At 49.5% G+C, this 23134-nt stretch overlaps 2 protein-coding genes across 2 annotated transcripts; one reads left to right on the top strand and one right to left on the bottom strand.

Annotated features, from left to right (window-relative positions):
- The first annotated feature begins 17025 nt into the window (after positions 1-17025).
- LOC123048942 (mitochondrial import inner membrane translocase subunit TIM23-1) lies at positions 17026-18023 on the top strand. The gene has a single exon (XM_044471958.1). It carries the CDS (start codon positions 17139-17141, stop codon positions 17721-17723), a length of 585 nt encoding a protein of 194 aa, XP_044327893.1. The 5' UTR covers positions 17026-17138; the 3' UTR covers positions 17724-18023.
- Positions 18024-19256: 1233 nt separating this feature from the next.
- Positions 19257-22616, bottom strand: LOC123048932 (molybdate-anion transporter). Its single transcript, XM_044471950.1, has 8 exons — positions 22326-22616; positions 22047-22191; positions 21786-21954; positions 20706-20976; positions 20352-20614; positions 20050-20262; positions 19742-19853; positions 19257-19632 (listed from the first exon to the last, which is right to left on the bottom strand). The coding sequence occupies exons 1-8, from the start codon at positions 22474-22476 to the stop codon at positions 19589-19591; spliced, it is 1368 nt and encodes a 455-aa protein (XP_044327885.1). The 5' UTR covers positions 22477-22616; the 3' UTR covers positions 19257-19588.
- Between the last annotated feature and the right edge of the window lie 518 nt (positions 22617-23134).

The following is a 23134-nucleotide window of genomic DNA, read 5'->3' as shown; positions in this document are numbered from 1 at the left end:
CGGACCTGCTTGAAGAGAAACACGCCGGTTGAAAGGATTGACATGACAATCTCGACGATCAAGAAGGATTAGTATTCACATAGAAATATGAGAACACCGCTTAGGGAAGGTATGGAATCAACACTTGACATTGAAGCAACTCGAATACCACAACTGAAAACAAAACAAAGGATTGGCTTGCAGAATAAGCCGGAACAAACATATGATAGAGATTTCGTTCGAAGTTTTTGTGGTGGGGCCTACACGGGCTCGATCGTACAACACCATCATGTACAAGGCAGTGCACATGACATACGAAGCGTCCCCGAGTCGGCATAGCCAAGGACTCTTTAAGACACAACGAGACCACTGTAAAACCAACCGTGGATAGGCGGGCCACTAGACGTCGAACCCCAATTTCATATCATACGTCTGTCGGAAAAGATATCCTAAGAGCTACTTGAATTCCCACTTATAAACTCCCGAAACTTTCCGGTTATGCAATCAGGTGTTGGGGATACAGGGGAAGCATAATATCTCACCCAAAACTAGCAAATCCTACATCCAGTTGTATCCATCCTTCAACACATAACCAAGAAACCTTCGGAAATCGTTTATCTCAACCTTCGAAAAGCATTCGTTATACGAGTTATGGCAATACTCCCGAACTCCCGCCCCAGTACTGGGTGGCGTCGAGGTTATCTCACCAACAACTGCATAAAAGAGATTTTCGATGTCGGCGAAAAACTCAGGTATTCCAGAACTGCAAGGATAAAATTGTGACGACAACACCTCAGAGCTCAACTCCCCGGGACACTGCCACAACCCCTAAATGTCGGGAGGCACCAAAAACAATGTTCTCGTCAGAAAACCATCGGAATGATTCCAAGATACCCGCGTGATCCTAAATTTTTTTTTAGTGAAATTTGAGAAGAGAAGAGTCAAAACTCTACGTCAGGATGCCTCACCAGAGCGACGAAGGGACTGAGGAGTAAAAGAATCCTACTCTCCGATATATATATAATCCTATAAGACTCAAAACATTTTTGTAGACTCAACAACGCCAGCAATTCGATCAAGCAGGGGGCTCCTAAGTCGGGGAAGGCTCTGATTACCAACTTGTAACACCCACGATGCGGCTATATCTCCCACGTGTCGGAGCACAACTTAGAGGCATAACCGCATAGTAGGCATGTCACAAGAGGGGTAATCTTTACACATCCCATGTACTGAATAAGAAAGGGATAGAGAATTGGCTTACAATCGCCACTTCACACAATACATAAATATAGCATTACATCATCCAAAATACAAACAAGATCCGACTACGGAACCAAAATAAAAGAAGACCACCCCTAATTCTAGATCCCTGATCGCCCCGACTGGGCTCCACTACTGATCAACTGGAAACGAAACAACTCAACACACACGATCTTCCTCGAGCTCCCACTTGAGCTCAGTTGTGGCATCTGCATTGGTATCATCGGCACCTGCAACTGGTTTTGGAAGTAATCTGTGAGTCACGGGGACTCAGCAATCTCACACCCTCGTGATCAAGACTATTTAAGCTTATAGGTAGGGAGAAGGTATGAGGTGGAGCTGCAGCAAGCACTAGCATATATGGTGGCTAACCTACGCAAATGAGAGCGAGAAGAGAAGCAAAGCACGGACGTAAACTAGAAGTGATCAAGAAGTGATCCTGAAACTACTTACGTTCAAGCATAACACCAACGCCGTGTTCACTTCCCGGACTCTGCCGGAAAGAGACCATCACGGCTAAACACGCGGTTGATGCATTTTAATTAAGTTAAGTGTCAAGTTCTCTACAACCGGACATTAACAAATTCCCATCTGCTCATAACCGCGGGCACGGCTTTCGAAAGTTCAAAACCCTGTAGGGGTGTCCCAACTTAGCCCATCACAAGCTCTCACAGTCAACGAAGGATATTCCTTCTCCCAGGAAGACCCGGTCAGGCTTGGAATCCCGGTTACAAGCCATTTCCACAATGGTAAAACAAGACCAGCAAAGCCTTCCAGATGTGCCAACAAATCCCGATAGGAGCTGCACATATCTCGTTCTCAGGGCACACCGGATGAGCAAGACGTCGGGTTGGCATAAACCCTGGTTGCCCAGGGGGCGCTGGACATCGCTCAGGTTGGACCAACATTTAGAGAAGCACTGGCCCGGGGGGTTAAAATAAAGATGACCCTTGAGTCTGCAGAACCCAAGGGAAAAAGATTAGGTGGCAAATGGTAAAACCAAGGTTGGGCCTTGCTGGAGGAGTTTTATTCAAAGCGAACTGTCAAGGGGTTCCCATTATAACCCAACCGCATAAGGAACGCAAAATCAAGGAACATAATACCGGTATAACAGAAACTAGGGCGGCAAGAGTGGAACAAAACACCAGGCATAAGGCCGAGCCTTCCACCCTTTACCAAGTATATAGGTGCATTAATTAAATAAGAGATATTGTGATATCCCAACAAAATCCATGTTCCAACAAGGAACAACTCCAATCTTCACCTGCAACTAACAACGCTATAAGAGGGGCTGAGCAAAGCAGTAACATAGCCAAACAAGGGTTTGCTAGGACAAGGTGGGTTAGAGACTTGGCTTAGCAATATGGGAGGCATGATAAGCAAGTGGTAGGTATCGTAGCATAGGCATAGCAATAGAGCGAGCAAACTAGCAAGCAAAGATAGAAGTGATTTCGAGGGTATGGTCATCTTACATGGAATCCCGCAAGGAAGAAGAACGAGTCCCTGAAGAAGACAAACGGACGTTGTCGGTGTCAAAACCGGCGGATCTCGGGTAGGGGGTCCCGAACTGTGCGTCTAGGCCGGATGGTAACAGGAGGCAAGGGACACAAATTTTTACCCAGGTTCGGGCCCTCTTGATGGAGGTAAAACCCTACGTCCTGCTTGATTAATATTGATGATATGGGTAGTACAAGAGTAGATCTACCATGAGATCGAGGAGGCTAAACCCTAGAAGCTAGCCTATGGTATGATTATCGTTGTCTATGTTGTCCTACGGACTAAAACCCTCCGGTTTATATAGACACCAGATAGGGTTAGGGTTACATAGAGTCGGTTACAATGGTAGGAGATCTACATATCCGTATCGCCAAGCTTGCCTTCCACGCCAAGGAAAGTCCCTCCCGGACACGGGACGAAGTCTTCAATCTTGTATCTTCATAGTCCAGGAGTCCAGCTGAAGGTATAGTCCGGCTATCCGAACACCCCCTAATCCAGGACTCCCTCAGTAGCCCCTGAACCAGACTTCAATGATGACGAGTCCGGCGCGCAGATTGTCTTCGGCATTGCAAGGCGGGTTCCTCCTCCAAGTACTTCGTAGAAGATTTTGAACACAAAGATAGTGTCCGGCTCTGCAAAATAAGTTTCCACATATTGCCATAGAGAGAATAATATTTACACCAATCTAATCTGCTGACGTATTCCGTAGCGTGACACACCACGGCCAAGCCTTTATCCGAGTCGTTTCATTATCCCACCTCAGCGCGTTATGCGAGGCGGTTTCCTTGGCACGTCTTGTTAAAGCAGAGATCGTGTCCCCTTATCCCGGGATTCTCATCAATATGGGCGTGGGTAACCCAACCGCGCCATTGATTACGGCGCTTGGAGATAAGCGAGTTTTACCAGGCTGTTGGGGACATGTAGTTGCGTCCACCCATATAAGGGGATAAAGATCCACCTTTTCACCTACACCTTCTTCCTCCTTTGCCTATCCATTCTTGCGCACTCGAGCTCCAGCGCCCAGGTCCGCACTCCCCACCTCAACCTTCTCCAGCCATGTCCGGAGCGGGAGGCAAGTGGATGATCTCCTTTGTCACGGAGGGACATATCAAAAAGCTAAGGAAGGCCGGATACCAGTCTAACGACATCGCGTACCGGCTTCCCAAAAAGGGGCAGCTCATCCCCATCCCTAGGCCCCATGAGAGGGTGGTGTTCCTCCCCCATTTCCTCCGCGGACTGGGCTTCCCTCTCCACCCATTCGTCTGGGGGCTCATGTTCTACTACGGCCTAGATTTCCACGATCTGGCCCTGAACTTTGTCCTCAATATCTTGGCGTTTATCGTCGTGTGCGAGGCCTTCCTCCGCATCCGCCCCCATTTCGGCCTATGGCTCAAGACTTTCAACGTCAAGCCAAAGGTGGTGCGCGGCAACCAGGCAGAGTGCGGAGGTGCCATGGTGGGCAAGATGGCCAACGTCCTATGGCTCGAGGGCTCCTTTGTGGAAACCCTGAAGGGGTGGCAATCGGGGTGGTTTTACATCATCGAGTCGCGCGATGCCGAATGGGTCGCACCCCCGAGTTTCGATCCGGACCCCCTACGCGGCTCACCTCCTGGAAGGAGACGGGCCTGTCTTGGGGTAAAAAAGGATAGCTGACCGGACTCCAAACATGCATCCAAACCCTGGCGGACAAGAAGCTCAAACTTGTCAACGTAGTCCAGGTTATGCTCATCCGCCTGATCCTCCCGTGTCAACAACGGGCTTTCAACCTATGGGAGTTCGACCCGGCGCGGCACCAAACTCTGAGCAGGCTCTTCGACACAACATACGAAGATGCCTGGAAGGTGCTTTTCAAAGGCACCGAGGATCATGGATTCAGTGCGCAGCGTCACGCTCTTGCGGTAAGCTGTTTTTTCCTTTTACAGGGTATCAGTTTTTCATAGTTTGACTCCATGCGGGATCTAAGCTCCCTTACCTTTGACAGGATTGGCAGGTGATGTCCGGACAGATCAACTGTCCAGCTCCTCTGCCCGAAGGCCCAGCGGACGCTCGCTTGGCGAAGCTGCTGGTTCCGGCACCCTATGTGGTGCCGGAGAAGAAGGCCGCGAAAAAGGCCGCGGGGACTCGAAAGAGTGCCCGGCGCCAGGAGGTGTCGAATCCATCATCCGATGGTTCCGAGGCGCATTCCTCCCGTGAAGACGAGGAGGAAGAACAGGAGAACTCTCCCCCTCCAGCGGGAGGAGAGAAGAAAAGGAAGGTCTCCCTCTCTGGGGAGGCCGGAGGGTCCAAGATGGGGAAAACCCTTCCTCCGGACTACTCCACCGACGTTGACGGCGGAGAGGAGTGGTAGCCTAGGGCCAAGCCCCTGGCAAAATCATAAGTATCCGGATACCAGAGTAATTCATAGTATTCGTTTATTGCACAGCTTTCCCTTACGTCGAATATGTTTATGCAGCCCACCCAAAGACCGGCTCGACGCGTCGTCGAGCGGCTCACTGGACTCGTCGGATGTGAACTCGCTTCCGACGGCTTCCTCCCCCCGCCCTACGGATGACACCGAAGTGTTGTCCCAACAGGTTCCAAGCCGGGAGGAGGTGGTCCTGGAGGCGCCGCAAGGCGACCTCCCGGACTCCAGGTGTAAAGGGGATGAAACCCCCCAGGGCTCCTAGTCCGGCTCTAGGCCGGACACCGCTCCGGAATCTTCAAAGGTTCCCGAGTCCGGCGGGGGACCTCCTTCCAAGAGGAGCAAGTCCACCATGCCGGCGGCCCCCGTCCAACCGGAGGCGCCGGACAATATGTTGGAGGCGCTCCAAGGCGCCTCCATCGACGAGGAGCACCGCACTATTATGAGTGCGGTGGTCCAGAAGGTTCAGTCCGCCAAGAGCGGACTAACTGAAGCTTGTACTAGCCTTTTGACAGGCTTTGAGGTAAGTAAAGAATGTGTAAATAATACTACCGCATAGACAGTAGCCCCTGATGCTCTGTTTGGCGTTCAGGAAGAAAAGCCGAATAGAGGATCAAATAGAATTCGCAGGAGTCTAATAAAAATGAGTCAATATGCATATGTAGGCTTCCCTGCTTGCGTCCGCCGCACTGACTGCGGAAGTGGACACGCTAAAGCAGAACCTCGAGCGGTCCGAGGAAGAGCTCGGTCGTGCCAAGAAGCAGCTCGAGGATAATGAAGGTAAGAAATACCTTGTTTTTAAATATATAAAAAGGTGCAATTGCAAAGAATGACAGGATTATCGTGGCTATTTTAGGGGCCACGTCTGAAGTGGCGACCCTTAAGCAAGCGCTGGTCGAGGCCGAGAAGAGGGCGGCCTCGGAGCGCACCGAGCGGGAGAAATATGAGGCCGAGGTTGGCAAGGTGCGGCAAGAGCTCCAGGCTCTCATGGAAAAACATGAGAGTTTGGAGCTTGACTCAAAGACGCGAGCGTCCGAGCTCGCGGTGGCTATTGAAAATGCCAAGTCTGCCAAGGCCGAATCCCAGAAGACCCTCCAGGAGTTGGATGAGGTGAAGAAGATAGCAGCGGGTAAGGCATTCTTTATGCAAAGCAAACACATAAACGTGAGTTACTTGTTACTTACCCGAATCCAGAGATCTCCAGGAGCGTTCGCAGATCTTCCCCGGAGTGTGTCCGATGCCGCCGCATTCTATCGAGCCGATGAGGGCAGCTCGACACAGAAGGTGTTCTGGTCTCAGTATGCTGAGGCCGGAAACCCCGTGCCCCTGAGCGACCAGCTGAAGCAACTGGTCGAGCACCACAAGGCGGCCGAACAGGCCATGAAGGGCCTCATTGTTCGGCTGTGGCCTGGAGGGGCTTTGCCTGGGAGCTATTTCGGGCTGGTGCGGCGGTTGGTGGAGGCCTGTCCAAGGCTCAAAGTCATCAAGCACTCCGTCTGCATTGAAGGTGCCCGTAGGGCCCTTGCCCGTGCTAAGGTGCACTGGGGCAAGCTGGATGCTAAGAAGCTGGTGAAGGACGGGCCACCGCCGGGGAAAGAGCATCGCAAGCCCGAGAATTACTATAAGGATGTTCTGAAGGGTGCCTGCCTTGTGGCGGATGAATGTTCTAGGGATGTAATTTTTGAGTGAAACTTGCTCGTTTTGTCATGTGCGCTGAAAACTTGTTTATATGCGCTAAGCAATGCTGTTGGGATTTAAAATATTACCTTCCGTGCGGCTGTTTATCAATTCTAAGAGATGGCGAGTCGTCGGCTTCTGCCCCCGTGCCGCTAGTGCTGGGTGTTCGGGGATAAACCTGAGCGCTCTTTTTCCCATGTTTGGGTCCTTCGAGGGAGGCGCTCAGCCCAACGAACAAGGCAATCGGACTATAATGCGTGAACACTCTCACTTAGCCATAGAATTCTATAATTTAAAATTTTGGCAAAGCCCCTGGTATTCGGAAGACCGAGTTCGGGGCGCTCTCCACGCCTTGGCCGGACAGAGCCGGCTCCTCGCCCTAAGCGGCATAAGTCTTTAGGGACTCGAAAAACCTCTCGAACAGCGACCAGCTCTCGCTTCATCATGACAGTCAGTTTTAGCTTTCTCCACTGAGGTGCTCGACCCAGCTCAATTAGGGCACAATCGTAGTGGTTCTCCTAGTGCTACCTTAGCCGATATAGCGGAACGTAAGGCACCAAAACATAGGAGCCGGGCAAACCCAACTATTGACCCAAGACATGATTCGGAGCCGATGCATATAATGCTATAAGTTCGGGGTGCCGCACTTGTTAAAGTGTTCGGACTTCTCACACCATATTGAGGGGTACTAAAGCCCCTGGCGTATTTTGGCCGTACCAACGTGTACGGGTGCAACATGTCGTTTAAGGAACATATATAAACAAAAAAAGGTAATGCAAAAATAGACGAAAGCTATGTATTGTTTATTAAGAAGGGGCTGCGATCAAAGCAGAACGATACAAATAATGCAATAAGTGGAAGGTTGGACTAGTTAACATGTCCGTTCCAGGGGCAAGCTATGGAATAGTATACGGAACAGGTATACTGCTCGTGATAGAGACCACCTGGGAGTTCCGTAATGCGGCGTGGCTTGTCTGCTTCCCTGGTTCTTACATCGTTTGTCCGGCAATTGAACTGCCGAACAGGCCTTCCGAAGGATGGAGTCCTGAAAGTAAGAGAAAATTAAAAAATTGGCAGCCCCTGATATGGTTTAAGCCGTGTTTTGGGCGTGCCGTGATGGTGCCCCTCCCCTGTACCCATGGTATCTCTAGAGCGTAGTTATGTACGCGAAGTACTGGCGTCGCCTTTTTGCGAGGGTTGGGGTTGGGGCCGCATTGCTACGCTTGCTCGGATCGTGCCAGGCGGTCTTGTTGTAGGTTACTCCAGGCGCACTTGACGGTGTCCGGTCGTTTAGTGGCCGGATTGGAGAACTGCCTGGATAGGCTGCTTTGTACTTCCGCTTCAAGGGCCGCCGTGTGCTCCTCCATTCGGAGGGAGCGTTCGGTGTTTCCATTGACTATAATTACTCCTCGAGGGCCTGGCATCTTGAGCTTAAGGTATGCGTAGTGCGGTACCGCATTGAACTTAGCGAATGCGGTTCGCCCAAGCAGTGCGTGATAACCACTACGAAACGGGACTATGTCGAAGATTAACTCCTCGCTTCGGAAATTATCCGGAGATCCGAAGACCACTTCAAGTGTGACTGAGCCTATACAGTTGGCCTCTACACCTAGTATTACGCCTTTAAAGGTCGTTTTGGTGGGCTTAATCCTCGAGGGATCTATGCCCATTTTCCGCACTGTATCCTGGTAAAGCAGGTTCAGGCTGCTGCCATCGTCCATAAGGACTCTAGTAAGATGAAATCCGTCAATGATTGAGTCTAGAACCAATGCGGTGAATCCGCCATGACGGATGCTAGTGGGATGGTCCCTTCGATCAAAGGTGATCGGGCAGGAGGACCAGGGGTTGAACTTTGGGGCGACTGGCTCTACCGCGTATACGTCCCTTAACGCGCGCTTCTGCTCCCTTTTGGGGATGTGGGTTGCGTATATCATATTCACCGTCTGCACTTGTGGGGGAAAACCCTTCTGTCCACTGTTGTTCGGCGGCCGGGGCTCCTCGTCGTCATCGCTATGCAGCCCCTTGTCTTTATTTTCGGCATTTAACTTGCCTGCCTGCTTGAACACCCAACAAACCCTGTTGGTGTGATTGACCGGCTTTTCGGGGGTGCCATGTATCTGGCACAAGCGGTCGAGTATTCGGTCCAAACTGGATGGGCCCCTAGGATTCCTTTTGAATGACTTTTTCCGCTGACCGGATTTAGAGCCTCTGGATCCGGCATTAACTGTCGTATCCTCAGCATTGTCGCCGTTAATGCGGCGCTTCTGCTTGTTGCGACGCGACCTGCCACTAATGTCCCTGGTGTCCGAATTATCAGGGTTCTTGGTTATATTGTTGCTATGAGCAAGCCAGCTATCTTCTCCCGCGCAAAAGCGGGTCATGAGTGTCGTGAGTGCTGCCATAGATTTTGGCTTTTCCTGTCCAAGGTGCCGCCACTCGTCACGGATATTGTGCTTGAAGGCTGCTAGGGCCTCAGCGTCCGGACAGTCGACTATTTGATTTTTCTTTGTTAGGAACCGTGTCCAGAATTGCCTGGCCGATTCCTCTGGCTGCTGAATTACGTGACTTAGATCATCGGCGTCTGGGGGTCGCACATAAGTGCCCTGGAAATTGTCGAGGAATGCGGCTTCTAGGTCCTCCCGACAACTGATTGATCATGTTGGCAAGCTGTTGAGCCAATGCCGAGCTGGTCCTTTAAGCTTGAGTGGGAGGTATTTGATGGCGTGGAAATCATCGCCGCGGGCCATATGGATATGAAGGAGATAATCCTCGATCCATACCACAGGATCTATTGTGCCATCATATGATTCGATGTTTACGGGTTTGAAACCCTCGAGGATTTGATGATCCATTATTTCGTCTGTAAAGCATAGTGGGTGTGCGGCGCCTCTGTACTGGGCTATATCATGACGTAGCTCCAATGAGCTTTGTCTACTGTGTTCGGCCCTGCCGAATTTGTGGCCGGCGTGATGGTTACCGTATCGAGCCATGGGGCGCCCACGCAATCCGTAGATCGATCTTATTTGCCTTGCCTTGTCCTCCAACATGTCTCATAAGTCCGGCGCATATTCCCGTGCCTTGGTACGGGGTGCGGCTTGAGTGGAGGGCCGAGAGGCCTCTTTGTCGCGGCCACGAGGTGGCCGGTCGGCCGCATCAAGTGCTTCCTCCTCTAATCAGGGTAGCAACCTGCGCTTTGGGTAGCTCTTGGAGGGGCGTTCGAGTTTATACTCTTCGGCCGCAAGGACTTCAGTCCATCTGTTGACTAGAAAATCTTGATCAGCTCTAAGTTGTTGCTGTTTTTTCTTGAGGCTTCTTGCCGTGGCCATAAGCCTGCGTTGAAAACGCTCTTGCTCAGCGGGATCCTCTGGCACGACGAATTCGTCGTCGTTGAGGCTTGCCTCGTCTTCGGAGGGAGGCATATAATTATCGTCCTCGACCTCTCTGTCTGCCGCTCTCTCATGAGGGCTGGTTTCTCCATCCTCCTGTGCTAAATCTTGCTGGAGGGGGTTTTCTTCGGCACTTTCCGGAGTATTATTGTCTCCCGTGCTGGAATCACCGTATTTGTTTTGGCGGGATTTTGAGCGGCGCCGCTGACGCCGGCGCTTAGGCTGTTTCTTGGAGGGGTCATCCTCCGTTGTTCCATCGCCATCTCCCTCTTTTGGGGTGTCCACCATGTATATGTCATATGACAAGGTGGCTTTCCAGGGCCTAGTAGGCGCTGTTTCTTCATCATCTCCTTCATCGGCGTCCATACCGTCGATGTCTTCGGAGTTGAAGTCGAGCATGTCGGTTAAATCGTCGACAGTGGCTACAAAGTGGGTGGTGTGTGGGCTTTGAATTTCTTCATCGTCCGTACCCCAACCTTGTTGACCGCAATCCGGCCAGGGCTCTCCTGATAAAGAGAGAGACTTCAGTGTCTCCAGGATATTGCCGAAAGGCGAGTGCTGAAAGATGTCTGCAGCAGTAAACTCCATGATCGATGCCCAATCGGATTCGATCGGCAGGGGTGCTAAGGGTTCGGAGTCCGGAGAGGAGTCCAGCTCCTTGGAGTCACGAGTCTCGCAGAGTACGGGGCTGGTATTCGGCTCAATCGCTGTTGGGATCGCAGCCCCCGAGGTGGCATCCAACCGCCCATCCTCGATCGGCGCAGTTGGCTCCGAATTAAGGGTCGAAGCTGATGCGGGTGCGGCCTTCAGGGCACTGTTCGGCGGCAGAGCTAGATCATGCTCGTCGGGACAGTGCGGCGCGCTCGGCAGTGGCTCGAATCCGTCGAAGATCAAGTCCCCGCGGACGTCAGCCGTGTAGTTTAAACTTCCAAATCTGACCTGACGGCCAGGGGCGTAGCTTTCAATCTACTCCAGACGGCCAAGTGAATTGGCCCGCAGTGCGAAGCCGCCGAAGACGAAGATATGTCCGGGGAGGAAGGTCTCACCCTGGACTGCATCGCTATTGATGATCGTAGGGGCCATCGAGCCTGACGGCGATGACACAGAGGAACTCTCAATGAAAGCACCAATGTCGGTGTCAAAACCGGCGGATCTCGGGTAGGGGGTCCCGAACTGTGCGTCTAGGCCGGATGATAACAGGAGGCAAGGGACACGAAGTTTTACCCAGGTTTGGGCCCTCTCGATGGAGGTAAAACCCTACGTCATGCTTGGTTAATATTGATGATATGGATAGTACAAGAGTAGATCTACCACGAGATCGAGGAGGCTAAACCCTAGAAGCTAGCCTATGGTATGATTATCGTTGTCTATGTTGTCCTACGGACTAAAACCCTCCGGTTTATATAGACACCGGATAGGGTTAGGGTTACATAGAGTCGGTTACAATGGTAGGAGATCTACATATCCGTATCACCAAGCTTGCCTTCCACGCCAAGGAAAGTCCCTCCCGGACACGGGACGAAGTCTTCAATCTTGTATCTTCATAGTCCAGGAGTCCGGCTGAAGGTATAGTCCGGCTATCCGAACACCCCCTAATCCAGGACTCCCTCAGACGTAGTCGAACGGGTCCTCACAAACGCGACATTATCGGAACTAACCCGAAGAAGCAACACCGGAAAGAAGCAAACAACATAGTAAACAACCATCACATAAACATGTCATGATGCACAACCAAGTATGATGCATGTCCGGTTTAAAGAGGCATGGCATGGCAAAGTGCAACAAACAATACTACAAATTAAGTGGAGCTCAATATGCATCGGGCTGCATATTGACGAAACACCACATCAATTATTTAGTTCTCTCTCGGTTAGGTACTCAACAATATTAAATGTTGTTTAAACATGGCAAGAGGTGGAGCATAAGTAAACTAAACATTTAGGCAAGTTTAAATGAGGCCAGAAATAACAAACAACAAATCCGGTAAATCCCCATATGCAATTATCAATTTGGTGCAACAACAATTTTAAACATTTAAATGTTATTACCATGATGCGAATGACATGTGCAAGTTTTATGCAGTATCTATTGAAATGTTGACATGATAAGATATGAGGCATTTGTCATCGTGATAGAAACGAAAGGGGTGCCACGGCAACGATAATGAAACGGTGCCACGGCAACGTTCCGATTCCGGTAACTCGATTGAGATACCAATGCAAAGGAGAAGTGTGCGGATGCGTGCAAAAGATGGTGGGGCGCTCTCGGATTCCGGGTGTCCCACGAGTTGGTGACAAGGAAACGAGTGACAAATTGAACACGGTGCAAACAAAAGGGTGAATCTCGTACATCGCAAGCATTCAACCACGGGGTCATCGGCTCAGCGGTTATACCTTCGAAGTGCATGGTGTGGGACGGTTTGGGTTCGAAGGAATGTAGACGGAAGTAGTTGTTCCCTGTTCGAAGGGGAACTTGACGAATCCGAGTTCTTCGGGGCTCGGCGGTACTTGACGTCCAAGTGGTCTCTGGGGTACTTGGCATTTGTGCTACCCGGGTGTTCGGCGCCTGAAGTTGTACATGGTCCACAAGTCGTCGATCGTTCGGGGTCTGACTTGCAGGTCTTGCCAACATGAAGGGGTACTTGGCATTTTCGTAGAGGTACTCTCGATCTTTGCGACAGTAATTGTTCCCGTTCCTTCGAAGAGGTGCTTAATGACCCCGAGCCCTTTTGCGGTCGACGGTAGTTGAACTTGACGCCTGCGATGCACATGTCTTCGTCGACGGTAGTGGTACACTAGTCGGAAAGAGACTTGTCGGTCTCGTTCTAGCGTCGATAGTGGTACAGGGCTCCGTAGATGTTCGGGCCGTCTTGTTCTTGACGGAAGATAACACACGGCGACGGTGAGGTACGTGTCGGCGGTAGTCGAACTTGGCGGGCGTCGTGTAGTCGTGCACTTCGAGGGCTTGAGCAGGGCCTTGGTCAACGCGGCAGGTTTTTGGCCGTGGCTCGATGTGGCTTGTGCTGCTGGTCCACTCCTCTGCGAGGTGATGGATCGAAGGCGTCGAGAAGGGGAACGGGTGGAACCGAGGTTCCCCGGCAGCAGGGACGGCGTCTGGCGATGCGCGGCCCGGGGCGGCTCGATGCAGGGCTCAGGAGGAGGCTAGAAGGCGCGGCGGCGGCTTGCTGGACCTGGACGCGACGGCGCACAGGAGGAAAGCTTCGGTGGAGAAGCAGAGCGCTCGTGCTGCTCGGGATCGAGCCTTTGCTCTCCCGAGCAAGGAGGCGGCGATGGCTGTAGACGGAGGCGACAGGGTCGAGTGGACGCGCGCACGTCCATGGTCGCAGGAGGCGGAGGCGCGCGCTGGAGGAGAAGGCCATGCGCGGCTGTGAGGGCGCCTGCGGGAGGAGGATGAGGGGGACCGAGGGGACCCTTCCTGGTGCGATTGGGTGGCGGCGATCGCTCTGCTCCAGGGGGCGGCGGGGAAGAACAAGGCTGGCGGACCGGGAGCACTCCCTGGCGTCGGTGTGTGCGTGTGCGGCACTGCTCCTCTCCTGCGGCGGCACTAGGAGGAAGGAGGGGAACGAGTGAAGGAGCGATCCAGCGCTGGGGATCAGGCTAGGGTAGATAAGAGGTGTCGGCTGGGCTTCAGGCTTGGAGGCCGACTGGACCTTGGTGGAAATGGCCAGCCTGGCTGCGAGGGGGTTTGGGGAGGCCCAGCTGGGCTGGCCATCCTTCCCTCTCTCTATTTCTTTCTTCCTTTGCTTTTCTCTAAACAGGAAAAATGGAAGAAAAGAAAGGCGAGAGTAGATATGGAATTCGACAGAGATGAAGATGTTTATGGGGTCCTGGTAATATATACAATTTGATTAAAATGTTTTGGACATTTTAGAGATAGAAAAATAATTTTTCCGAACAAGTTACGGAGAGGATGAATTAAATTCAAACTTGAGCTATTTTTGAACCCAACCAAAACAAGTCCAATTGAGAAAAGAAGTTACAGAGAGGGTGTAGGCATCATTTAGGATTTATAGGGATAGGTTGAACATTTTTCCGAATAGTGAAAATGCCACAAGAAAAATAAATGGAATAAAGAAGGAAATAGAAGTTTGTATGTGATAGAAACTTGGGTGAAACCAAGTTGAAGTTGGGCAATAAGTAAAAAGGAAGGATCAAGGACAAGAAGAAGGAGTTAAAGAGTAATGCAATTGTGTGATGGGTGATTCCAAGTTAATGGAATATTTACAATAGCTCCCTAATAATAGTAGGAGACTTTTATATGTTATAAAGAGAATTTCACCATGTGAATATCCCTCGATTTAAATGGACCGAAGATCCATCCGATTTTATTTGGTTGAGTTTTAAAACATGTTGCAAGATGACATGATGCAATGCACATGATGCAAAAAATGAAAGTATCGAACCAAACAAATCACACGACGAAACCCAGAAACCCTGGAAGGCATCTGAAGCTCCGGTCTTGAGGCGTCACAAGAAGGGAGGAACAACAAAAGAAAGCAGAGGAAGCTGCCAGGAAGAGACATCAGCAAGAGGAGAGGAAAGCACTGAAAGCATAGAGGAAGAGGCAGTCACAAGCTCAGAAGAGAGAGAAGAGAAAAGAAGAAGCTCCAATAGCAAAGAAAGCTAAGGAAGAGACAAGGCAGATCATTATGGAGACCAACAAAGCTGTGGCTGCTGAGAATAAAGCAAGGCAGCAAGCTCAGAAGAATGCTCAAAAGGAGGATGCAGTAGCAAGAAAAGGAGCAGGTAGGGTAGCTGCTGCTGAGTCTAGGAAGGAGGAAATGAGGCTAATAGGTATTGCCCTTGGCAAAAGGCCTGCAGGTCCACAGTCTGATTCAGATGATGATCTTGTGCTTCCCAGTAAGACCAGAAGCACTTCAATGTTTGACATCTTCAGATGATGTACCTGTTGTGTAGCATGTTGTACTTCTTAATCTCCAAGGCATGATGTAGTAGTATGTGACTGATGAGAAATGTTATAATTGATCCTTACTGATGTGTACACATGAGTATGGATCAATTGTTGATCATTTTGTAACTGAATGCACTTGTGTATTTTGGTACTTCCCAGATATGTTTTGTTGGTATAAACCATAATTTTGATGGTACTTCCCAGATATGGAGTGCTAATTATGCATATGCTTTTCTCCCTCAATGCACTTGTGTAACTGAATTGTATGTGCTACAATCATAACAATGGTCAAATGTACACAGAAGCCAAATATGACAGCAAGATGATAACAACATCAAATAGCTTTCCCATGTACACAGAAGCCAAATATGGTAACAAAAAAATGATCTCTTCATATGACAGCAAGATGATAACTTGCAGAACATTAACTTCCATTTTATCTGCATCGTGTCCTAATGTACACAGAATCAACTTGCATAAAAATAATATCTTCATATGACATCATCAATAGTTTCAACAAGCCAAATTAACTTTCATTTGCAGTAACAGATTGTCACTTGCTTACATATTGCAAAAGCATCACTTACAATGCAAAAGATTGTCACTTCAGACTAACAACACTACATCAACTCCAGCTGCAAACTGGAAACTACATCAACTTTAGACTTATAATGCAAAAGCATCACTTCATACTACCAGTTCATCTCCTAACAAACTAGGCATCATGCTACTGGAAACACTGCATCAACTCCATCACTTCTTCAGCAGAGAAATAGCTACGAGCACTGCAAGTACAATGAGTGCTGCCACCAGTGCCTTCATCATCACCAATATTTGATTGGCTAATCCCACGAGTGCCTCTGCTTGCTGATTTCTCATTTGAGCAGCAACTCTTCCATGAATTCCATCTTCAAAGCCTGAAAGATCAACTGCACCTCCACCTGCATATCTTCGATTCCTTGCTCGCATCAGCTCTTCCCTCCTATCCTCTGCAGCTCCTAATGCACGTACGGCTTCATTGCCAACGTGAAACTGATTATCCAGTAAGTAGACAACGTATTACAACTCCCAATGCCAGAAATGGTCCTGAAGATCAAAAGAAACGAACAGACGCCAAAAATCACCATCACAAATTCCACAAAAATCGACCAAAATTAACAAACGCCAACGGATGCACTCCACTTACACCAACATGACACCTGCAGAAGACCCAGCCCTTGTGCTTCTCCGTGTTCGAGAGATAGAACTTCACACGAGCGCAACAAGAAGGGCATCTTATCAGCGGCACCACCGAACGGTCGCCGAGCGATGACCTGACCGAGCTTGTCGACATGGCGGAGCGATGAAGAGGACGGCGGCGGTAGCGGCAAGCTGCAGGAAGAGGGTGGCGGCAAGCAGCAAGGAAGAGGGCGGCGGCAAGCAGCAGGGGGAGGACGTCGGCCTCGGCGGCAGGGAATGGGGAATTAGGGATTTGGCATCGGCGGCACAGATATTTCAGGGTGGTGGATGGAAATTAGGTGCGCCGGCCTAATTTACATAAATAACCCCCCGCGAACGCCAGCTGTCGCCTCGGATTGGTCAACAAGTGGTCAAATGGAGCGGGGACGAGTGGCGTACGATGAACAGTGACCATACAATCACGTGTAGACGTATTGAGTGACCGTAATGGTCGTATTTTGAGGTACAGTGACCAAAACATGCTTTCTTCGCAAGTTCAAGTACTGCCAGTGTATTTTACTCTTAATAAATTTCCATTTCGTTACCTGCAAAAAAAAATCCCTTTCGTACAAAACAATTTCGAAAGACAATACTAAAAAAGTTCTCACCCAAGGGACCGAGTGCTCCAGAGTCCACGGCTCCACGCACCGCCTAGAAAATATCGGAAGGACCTCGCTGCAAATGGTGGCTGCGTAAAGCGGCAAAACTAGATCATTTCCTCCGACCCCCTGCTCTGCTCGTCTGCCGCCGCCCACACCCCAAACCCTAACCCTACCGCCGCCGCCGCCATGGCCGACCCGCGGATGTTCCCATCGGGATCAAACGGCCCGGAAGACCACGCCCCCGGCCGCCGGAAGTACAACCCCTACCAGGACCTCAACATGCCCTACAACTACAAGAACCTCTACGACCTCCCCACCTCGCCGGAGTTCCTCTTCGAGGAGGAGTCCGCGGTGCAGCGCCGATCCTGGGGCGAGAACCTCACGTACTACACCGGCATCGGGTACCTCTCTGGCGCCGTGGGCGGCGCCGCCCTCGGCCTCCGCGACGCCGCCGCGGGCGCGGAGCCCGGGGAGACCGCCAAGATCCGCGCCAACCGCTTGCTCAACGCCTGCGGCAGCTCCGGCCGCCGTTACGGCAACAGGCTCGGGGTCATCGGGCTGATGTACGCCGGGATGGAGAGCGGCATGGTCGCGGCGCGCGACCAAGACGACTGGATCAACAGCGTCGCCGCAGGGCTCGGCACCGGCGCGCTCTTCCGCGCCGCTAACGGGCCGCGGTCTGCCGCCGTCGCGGGCGCTGTCGGCGGGGTCCTTGCTGCCGCCGCCTTGGCCGGGAAGCAGCTTGCAAAGCGATACGTACAGGCAATATGAATCTCTTCCTGTTCGCTCAGATCAATGGATCAAATCAATCAGTTGCCAAGAATGGATTATTTTTGCGTTTGTCATTCTCCAGTTTAGCTGCCCCATTAGAGAATGCATAATATCTATGCTGTGTTAGTCACATGTATACGATCAGAATGGATGATTTTGGCTTTCTTACAATGTCGGATGCAAGCATGATGTTATACATTTTTCGGGTGTTGCTGAGCAATAAGAGTATTTGATATTTTGCAGCGATTACAGTTGTGAAACATGTACTGCAGTATTTAGTAAGAATGTTCAGTTTGATGAGGATAAGAGTGCATTGTGGATTACTCAGGTTTTCATGCCTGTGCCGTGTGTTAATTTGCCTGTCTTCTGATGTGGTTTGTGGGGCTTCAGAATTTTATGAAGCTGTTCTGAGGTTGATGGTTTATAGCTATGCTCGCCATGGGCACCTATGTTCTGTTGCTGAGCAATAAGAGTCTATTTGATATTTTGCAGCGATTACAGTTGTGAAACATGTACTGCAGTATTTAGTAAGAATGTTCTTCAGTTTGATGAGGATAAGAGTGCATTGTGGATTACTCAGGTTTTCATGCCTGTGCCATGTGTTAATTTGCCTGTCTTCTGATATGGTTTGTGGGGCTTCAGAATTTCATGAAGCTGTTCTGAGGTTGATGGTTTATAGCTATGCTCGCCATGGGCACCTATGTTCTGTTGCTGAGCAATAAGAGTCTATTTGATATTTTGCAGCGATTACAGTTGTGGAACATGTACTGCAGTATTTAGTAAGAATGTTCTTCAGATTGATGAGGATAAGAGTGCATTGTGGATTACTCATTGTGTCTTCTGATATTGTTTGTGGGGCTTCAGAATTTCATGAAGCTGTTCTGAGGTTGATGGTTTATAGCTATGCCTGCCATGGGCACCTATGTTCTTTTGCGACTCGTTTGAGAGTCTGATGAAAAACCATTGTGTTTTGAGTTACTCCGGCTGATCATTTCGAATATCTCAGCGCTCCATTTGACCCTAACCCTTGTATCTGTGGTTATCACTGCTTATATTTTCTTGTGATGTACTATGATGTAAGCATTGGCTGTTAATTCTGCTCCTGCCCTGATTTGAGCTTGTTTTGGTGTGTGGCCTTCTGACTGCTGTTCAAATATGCAAGTCACTTTTTGGGAAATGGTTGCATAATTGTGCAGGCACCGGGTTTGATTCAACATGGGTCTTGTTGCAGGAAATTAGAGAAGAGAAGGTTTTTGCAAAGAGTCTTGTTGCAGAAAATTAGTGAGGAAATTAGAGAAGACAGATCGTACCAACGAATTGGACAGCTCGCGGCGTAAAAAGATTGGCCGGCCGACGCATGGTATGGCCCTTTTGATTGTAAAATCTGTGCTAATCAGCACACATTTTGTAGAGACAAGAGATCTGTAGACAAATCACTAAGGCTAATCATAGTGGGAGTAACTTAGCGAGTAACATAACACGGCAGAATCTCCTCTCCCTAGAAGAATCCTCACTGGCACCCGGAATAAGGTATACAGGGGCACAAGCTATAGCTTTCATCAAGGGACTGGTTGGATTTAAATACAAATACGATCATCCTATTAGCAAACGTAAGAATAGGAGGGAAATTACAGATCCGGTACTATGCCAAAGCTCTACTGTGCAGTGTATATATCTCAATACATGCCGAGCCGTGTCCTCTCTCCCGACAAAACTGAATACCGTGAGAGCACCTAACAAAGCAAACTAAACGAGGTTTTGTTGCAGCCTTCTGGTTTCCCATCTTATTCAGCAGCCCTGCAGAGAAGCAGATGAAGTTGGAGACTGTTCCATGCCCGGTTCACGTCAATGGCTGCTGGTGTGTTTCAAGGGTTTAGTGGCTCATCTTCTGCTGTCATCTCTGCGGCTTCTGCAGAAATTTGATCTTGTGGTTAGCAATTTGTTAAGTCGGCGTCTAATTCCAAGAGAGAAAATGGCATTTGCTTGCATCAAAATTGAAATGAATGAAGACAACATACTAGTTGATCTGTGAAGGTCGGACACGAACATCAGCCGCCTCTGCAAAATTGCTGCGATGAATAGGAAAATGGAGCACATACCAAACATGACAGCGATTGGGAAGGCATTCACCTGCAAAATAATATTCGTAGGAAGAGCATTATTGGGGATGAGTAATGACGCTTCAGCTTGTTTTAGTAGAATCTTTCTTTAAGCAGGTACTCAGTCAAAATTAAATTCGATTTTTGTTTTGTATTGTTTTGTTATTGCACTGCATTACCAAAAAGGAAAGCCAGAGAGTTGGAATTGAGAAGGCTTTGCTGCTTACATTGTAAAGCACCACACATACAAACAGGTTAAGTGGTATGCGAAAGAAGTTCATGATAGTGCTTCTCGCCTCCTCAGGGATATATTGAGATCTCATCTTCATGATTGACGGCCAGAATATGCCAACACATGACTCGAATATGCAGAAACCAAGAAGTTGTACACTGCCTCCAAATGAGATGCTTCCACCTTTCTCTGAGGGAGGTACTATGAACTGTTGAACAGAGATAGTTGATAGTAACATTTAGATTGTAAGACTAAAACAAAGGAAACAACCAATGTAGCTATGTGTAGCAGACTTACATTGGTAACAACAGGGAGGAAAAGAGTGAAAGCTGATATCGAGAACACGATCTGCATATAACCTTCGACCTTCATCTTCCGAGCTAATAGACGAGATGCAATTGAGCTACCCAACATCGAGGAGAGCATGAATGTGGCAAATATGAAGCCATGAGGAATGTCTTCATCATTTGGGCTCAAAGCAGGAGTCCACAAGAAAACAAAAGTGTACATTGAACCCTCAAACAGTGACTGTATGGCTCCAAGCAATGCAATCTTTTCATCTGAAATATTATGAGAAATGCATCAATCCTCAGCATTAAGTTTTAAGACAATTATTATGTCCTTTCTTATGCCAAGACAGGCTAAACTTACCAGAAGCAATGGCTTTAGCTGCAACCTTAAACTGGGCCATCAAGTCCTTTCCTTCAGATGCATCTCCATAGTTCTCACCCCACGACGATAAGATGATTGCCATGCCTATTGCTAGGAAGCAAGCGGCAGCATCAAATGGAGCGACAGGGCCAAAACCCAAGTTATCAGCCAGTAGATTTGCAAATAGCCCTGCGACAATGGCAACTAGGCCATTCCCAAGAAATATAGCCTTGGAGAATGTTATTGACAGCCACTGCGGATCAAAACCTCTCTGCACAATCACAAGGTAGATTTGCACACTGTCAGTCAAAAAAATCAAGGGTGTCTTCCAAGAGGAAGCCCCCGAAAACATTGAAAAAAAATATCATGCAGTAGGTTAATCATAAAAGGTACATATGTTTAGGCAAAATAGAACAGTGGATTGTACTGAACAGGAAACAACAGAGTACTCATGATAGTTGTATGCATCAATTAGTTTCCAGAGCAAATGGGTAATTCTCAGAAGGTTTACCCTGAAAAACTTCGATTTAATATTGTCATGGTTTTAATTTCTGGTGATTCCTGACCACGTGGGAACGGTGGAACACCAGATCTGCCCACACAGGGACTAGATCTCAAATAAACATATACAAAGGAACTTGGACTGCTGACAGAATGTGTGCAAGAGAGTTAACCGCTGATAAGAGTTCCACAATTAGACCTCAGATACTAGTGCAGTTAGTATGTTTAACTGTGCATTGCATGTCGGTGTAGATGCAGACAGCGGGGGTCACGAAGCTTCACTATAAATGTGTTCTTATACATATCTTTTCAGTTTTATATACCTCGAAGTCATTTTATATACACAAGTTGTGATGTACAGCAGTCAACTCCCCCGGATCCAATAAAATTTGGTTAGCTTCAGCACACCACTTGTATGCTGAGCACTAACGCAAATACACATAATTAAAGGCGCAAAATATCCAAAGATGTAGATATAGCTAATTATTAAGCGGGAGCAGAGGGGTCGTTTCTGAACGAAGCTGAAGCTGGACAACACAACGTACTGAAAGGCACGTAGATCTGGGTGAGAACAGTTACCTTGTTGTGCTCCGCGACGAGCCACGACTCGAACGCCGAGAAGAGCAGCGATGTTGCAATGCCTCCAAGCACGCGGCCAATCATCAGAATCCTGTACTGCGGGGAGTGCTTCGTGATGCAGCTGAGGATGTAGGTGATGCAGTAGGTGATGCACGCCCTCTTCCTTCCCCTGCGAACGACCACCCAAACCCTCATCAGCCATCGGGGCATACCGACGAAATCGACGCAACTCCGCCAAGGAAGGAAGGGGCGACCACGCACTGCTTGTCGGCGAGCGACCCGACGATGGTGCCGAAGAGCATGGAGGAGCCGAATCCGGCGATGAAGAGGCGGCCGATGTCGCCCTTGTCGAACCCGTACTGGCTGTAGAGGTAGTACACGTAGGGCCCCTGCAGCCAGTCCCCAGCTGCACCGCCGGCACCAGCGCACGATTCAGGCATCAGAAAATCGAGAGACGAGCCAGCATTGCGCCGCCCGGGTTCAGATCTGGGGGAATTAGGAGGGGGGGAGCGGAGGGAGAGGGGTTAGGCGCGTGCGTACACATCATGAGGGAGTAGACGAGGACGTAGTTGTTCTTGAAGGAGTTGAAGGCCGTCGGGGTGGCGACGCGGTCCTTGCCGGACTTGCCGAGCTCCAGCGCCGCCACGACGGCGGCGAGGCCGCCGAAGACGAGGTAGTAGAACACCTCCATGGCGGGGCCGAGGTGCGGAGGGGATCGCGATTCGGGGGCTGGCGAATGCGATTGGGTCGGTTTGTTATAGGAGAATGGATTTTATACGCGCAGCGGCGGGCGTGTCATCTCATCTGCGTCGGATTTCGGGGCAGTGGGCACTGAGGGTGCGCGTGCCGGACGTTTGGTTGTGTCGCACTCGCTCGCCAGTTGTGCGGTGGTGCCAGCCTGCCTGCAAATCGTCGGCTTCCTTCATTTATTTTTTGTCACAAAACAGTAGTACAGACCAAGAAATTACAATTGTGACAAGTATTGAATGAATATCGTGCAAGTTCTGGACAAATTGGTGAGTGAAGGGAAGTGTAGTATCTTGGTATTTTATCTATGGTGCATTTGAACCGAAGTGATAGTTTCTCTCATCATGTTGAAAGAGTTGTGAATCGGCTTGAAGGTTCGAACAAAAAGTTGATGTCGTTAGGTGGGAATAAAATTCTTTTGATACCCGTTATCCAGTCTATTCCTATGTATGCTATGGTTGTTTTCAAAATCCCAAAAAAAAGTGTGCAAAGAAGTTACAGATGTAACAGAAGCCTTTTGGTGAGGGGACACACAGGAGGAAAAGAAAATGCATTGGCTAGCTTGATGGAGGATGTGTCTTCCAAAAGATAAGTGGGGCATG

The sequence above is a fragment of the Triticum aestivum genome, chromosome 1A (genome assembly GCF_018294505.1).
Source record: "Triticum aestivum cultivar Chinese Spring chromosome 1A, IWGSC CS RefSeq v2.1, whole genome shotgun sequence".
NCBI classification, from domain to species: Eukaryota; Viridiplantae; Streptophyta; class Magnoliopsida; order Poales; family Poaceae; genus Triticum; species Triticum aestivum.
Note: the sequence above shows the minus strand (reverse complement) of the source record. Positions and strands in the feature narration are given on the sequence as shown.